General features: G+C 48.1%; 1 protein-coding gene across 1 annotated transcript; it reads left to right on the top strand.

Moving 5' to 3' along the window:
• The first annotated feature begins 212 nt into the window (after positions 1-212).
• On the top strand, positions 213-3,063 carry GPR101 (G protein-coupled receptor 101). Its single transcript, XM_086966764.1, has 2 exons — positions 213-344; positions 881-3,063. The coding sequence occupies exon 2, from the start codon at positions 1,343-1,345 to the stop codon at positions 2,552-2,554; it is 1,212 nt and encodes a 403-aa protein (XP_086822890.1). The 5' UTR covers positions 213-344; positions 881-1,342; the 3' UTR covers positions 2,555-3,063.
• The last annotated feature ends 1,890 nt before the right edge of the window (positions 3,064-4,953 follow it).

Below are 4,953 nucleotides of genomic sequence, written 5' to 3' on the forward strand. Positions count from 1 at the left end.
TGTGCTATATTTGTCCAAATCCGTCCCGTTTTCGAAGTGACCCAGGGTTTCTATGTGAGCACCATCCTGCTGGTTTGTTTCTCCCCCACACGCTCAGATGTTGCATCTGCCTTGGCGCGTTATGCACATAGAGCGTGTCCTCGGTGGGTGTTCCTATGGATATGTCGCACTCGCCAGTACCACCTGGCGCAGAAACACAGCCATACCTCAATGTGGATCTCCGAGTCTGAGGCGGCTCTCTGCTTCCCCTGAAGGATTCTGTTGAATGTGACGACTTCGACTAAACCGTTCGCGGCAAATGGACGGTCCTAGGGGGATTTCAACGTTGCTGAAACCCCTGCGAGGTAAGCAACGATGTTCATTCTTTATAGGGGAGGAAATCTGCTGCTCGTGAAATAATGGCTTTGGTGGGCAGGCTGCGCGCCCGCGCGGACGCGGCTGCCTGTGCCTGCTTTGTGCAGGCGGACCTTGAGATTCAGAGAAAAGCAGCCCGGAGAGGAGGGGGGCGGCGAGCAAAGGGGGAGGGGCTGACTCCTCTCCTGGAGCTCAAATCACAGAAATAGAGAATACGGGAGGGGCTGGGGCGCGCATCCATCATTTTATCTTCGTCCTGAGGAAACCAGATGTAAAACACTGAACACCAACAGGTAAATATAAACATCGCCGGGAATATGTGTTTTCGACGTCTGTTGACAATCGGTGACGCTTCCTTCGTGAAGTGAAATGTATTTTTAATCCGGCTGCATGTTACTCTTGCTGTCATGCTTGTGTTTGTCGTGCTCCACCTTCGCCTCTTCTCGCTAGATGTGTAATGCAATGTAGGTTCACTGCTCTTGTTCGGGGTAGTCTATTGATTGTGTGTTTTTCCCCCACTGGGCAGGCCTCTGCCAGGAATTGCAGCCGGCACAGGTGATCTCCAGTCGCCCTTGGCAGCTGATGGAAGGATGAGCAGTCTCCCCCAGCCTCTCCTCGGAGCTCCAGGGACGGCATGGCTCTACTGTCCCTCCCCTTGGAAGGTTGCCTTTCTTACCAGCCGCATGTTCTGCCAGTCTGAGGAGCATCAGAGAAGCCCAGAGCCCTGCGTGGGAGGTTTGTTCCGCACCCCCCTCGGCCATGACCATGGATGTGTGAGGATGGTTCTGCTCCAGTGGCCTTGGACGTAAAATGGTGTTGGGCACTCAGCCCACAGCTGCCACAGGTGGATATGTGAGGGTGATGTCCAAGTAAGAGATACTGGTGCCTAGCACCTGGGCGGCGTGGGGACAATGCATGTGGTGAGGCTGCAGGGACGCAACAGGTCCAGCAAGATACACCTGAGGGGGCGTAGGACTTGCGACTGACCATGCTCAGCAGGCTCCTTGACCGCAGGTTCTCGGGCAATGGCAGCCATGGTCACCTCCCTGCCCAGCCAGCAGCCTCCCTTCCAGACTCAATCCTGAGGATCGCCCTCCTGGCAGCACTCCTCTGCCTCTCCCTCTTCGGGAACATTGTGCTTCTGGTCGTTTTCCAGCGGAAGCCACAGTTGCTGCAGGTTGCCAACCGTTTCATCTTCAATCTTCTGGTGGCGGACCTCTTGCAGACCATGCTGGTGATGCCCTGCATCATTGTAACTTCCATGCCTGGGATCTGGCCTCTTCACCATCGACTTTGCGAGGCTGTGGTGGTGCTCATGCACGTCTTCGCCTTCGCTGGGGTCAATACCATTACTGTGGTGTCTGTGGATAAATATCTGGCCATCATACACCCCTTATCTTATCCCAGCAAGATGACCCCAAGGCGAGGGAGCATGCTCATCCTGTGGACGTGGTTCTTCAGCATTGTTCAAAGCACCCCTCCTCTTTACGGCTGGGGAAAGATTGATTTTGACCGGAACAATCACATCTGCACTGTTCTGTGGGCCACCAGCTACTCCTACACCATGATAAGTGCTCTGCTTTCGTTCATTCTACCAGTCAGCATCATGTTAGGGTGCTATGGGATGGTGTTTAGAGCCGCCAGGAGGCAAAATGCTTTGGTCCATCCCATACAAGCCAATGGGTCAGCCAGGCCAGATAGGACAAGAGGTCCGGCAACCGATAAAAACAGTCACTCACGTCCCCTTTACCACTGTAAAGCAGCAAAGATTATTTTTGTCATCCTATCTTCCTATATTATTAGCATGGGTCCATACAGTGCCCTGAGTATGGCCTCTTCAAGTGCTGACCTCCATGTCCCACAATGGGTGACATCCTTAGTTTTAATTTTGTTCTTTTTGCAGTGTTGCATCCATCCTTACATATATGGGTATATGCACAAAAGTTTGAAAAAAGAGTTTATGATACTTCTGTATGGTTTCTTCTGCAAGCAAGTGCAACCACAAAATGCCACAGTCGATAGCTATCTCATTCTGACTGACGGGAGGATTTTCCAGTCCCACTTTTCCACTGGGCCAGCAACAAAACTCTTAGAAGAAGAAACTAGTATCTCTGTGATCACTGGGAAGACCTCAAACCACCTAACGGTGAAGGACATCAGAAAGGAAAGTACCTCAACCAGTCTTTCTCCAGAAAAATGACCCAATGTCTCAGGCAATCTCAGAGCAGGCCATTCTCAGTGTGGAGTGCTCCTGACAACAGCCTCATTGCTGTGGCACGGGCTAGGTATCACACATGGTTTGTAGCCTTGTGTGGCAAATGCTTGCACCTTGGTACGGGTTCCATGCAGTTGAGGACTCTAGCGCTGCACAAATCCCCGCAGGACAATGTGACATAATTGCCAGCCTGCGCAGAAGAGAAGAGAAGAAGCCCCCATTTTGAACGATCCGCAGCACAGTGCATAAAGAGAGTGGATCACACCCCTTCAGAATGCACATTGTCACTTTAAAATATATCTGTATATTTTAAATAGACTCACAGAACCGCTCAATGGCTTCTAAGGCATCAGTGAGAAGAGCCGCCATGAGATCAACACCCTAAGTAAAGGCAATTAAGCCCATAGTAGATGCTGTTATCCATCCCATCTCAAAGTGGTACTGATGCAAATGTACAGAACGCCGGCCCAGGAAGAGTGCGCGATCCCGCCCACTAGGCTCTGGCGTTAAAGTGTTAGGAAGCTGGCCCTTCGGGATTAAGACTGCACCATAAGTATCTGCAAGAGCCCACAGTGGAAATGGAAGTTACAAGTCTGAAGTCGGGCAATACATATGATTTTATTAGCAAACATAAGCCACGCACAATAAATACGACACAGATGACGTGTTTAAGCCAGAAGCCTTGTGGAATCTCATTGGCGTTGTTTGTGAGGTTGTATTTTGTTTACAATGCCTTGAGTGTGCACATGTCCCCATGCATTATACCCTACAATGGAGGGGTACTAGAGGCTCCGGTAATTAATTTGTCTTAATTAGATAAAATACAAACGAGCTTGACTTCCCGCTGGCATTGTGTATCTAGAATGTGTGTTGCCCTTAGTGATTGACCTGCTCTTCACGTTCAGTGCCTGGTGTGGGAGTGCTGCCTGATCGGTACAGTTTGCCTGTGAGCGTGGGTTGTGTAGCTGGGATTGTTCCACCGAGAGCGAAATTGCACAGGTTGCAAACGCTGACGAATCCGTGACCAGGCTTTCTTTGCAGACATGTCATTTAAAAGGGAAAATGTTATACTGTCATTGGTTGGTTACCCTGAAAGTGTGGAATAGATTTGACCCTCCAGGAGAAACGCTAGTCACGCTTGTTATAGTATCTTTCTCAAATGTTCTACATTTCTGTAGGATCTGTAAATTAAATGGGAGCACGGGTCAATTAAGCAAGAGATGGGATGCAATGAAATATTTATAGAAAGCACAAGCCTTTGTAAACCGGCATAAGCATTTGCCGTGAGAGGCTAATAGAGGGCTACAGGCAACGTCATAAAACATGTTTCTCACCCCTCAAGTGGTAAAGGAGCCCTTTAAGCCCATAGAGAGAAATGCATCTTCACATTTAATTACTTACACTTCATTTAATGCAAACATTTTTAAAAACACAAAAAGGGCATCTCCCAGCTGTGTGATAAATACCAGGCTTTTGTGGAAATGTATGAGTGAAAAATCTATGTTACAGACCGGAGTATATGAATTTAAATCAATATTTGCATCTATAAGCTGGAAGGTTGACACTGCCAATACTAAAACGTGTAGTAGGACTTAGGGTTTTAATAATACATTTGAGGTTAGTAAATTATCTATTTGTATTTCCTTTTACCAAAAGGTCCTGCTTTATCATTAGGAGTTGTATGCAGGTAAGACAACAATCCTTAAGGCTTTGTGCCCTCACAGTAACCTCATAGCTTGGTGGTCTGTCTGTTCAGAGGAATACAAGAGTTAATAGGGGCATTGTTGGATTCCTTCTGGAATACGAGCCTCCAGAGTAAGTTCAGGATGACTTGATCCACAGCAGATTTTCCTGACAACCACTGACTCTCTAAAGGAGAATGTTTTTTTGTGTGAATTTCTCTAACATATGTTAAGGACCCAGTCTTCCTGGACTACACTAGATATCTCTTTTCTAGAAGTTATTCTTGCACCCGAAGTATTGGTCATGCAGTTTTGTATATTAGTTTTGTGTTGTTATATAATGCACATTCGTAAAGCTTCATAACCCTAGAGGTGCAACCAAGTGGCTTGCTGCTGGAAGTGCCTAGAAGACAGACCGCAGTCATCAGTATTAACAGGCACCTCATTAACACTTTAAAAGGGGATGTAAGTAAAGAAGTGAACATAGGTGCCAGGTCACAGCTGCGTAGCGTGGGTTGCCAGCGCCCCGGGCAAGGCAAGTATTTCACACCGTAACCCGTGGACCGTTAACACTTCCTGAGTACCTTCCACTTTTCTTTTAGAATTTTGAACCCTTAAGAATTTTGTGCCTGGGTTAAGCTTGCCTGTGTCCCCGCCCATGCTACGCCACTGCGTGGTTACTCATTTGTCAGCGTTTGCACC

This window comes from Lissotriton vulgaris, chromosome 4_1, assembly GCF_964263255.1.
Source record: "Lissotriton vulgaris chromosome 4_1, aLisVul1.2, whole genome shotgun sequence".
NCBI lineage: Eukaryota > Metazoa > Chordata > Amphibia > Caudata > Salamandridae > Lissotriton > Lissotriton vulgaris.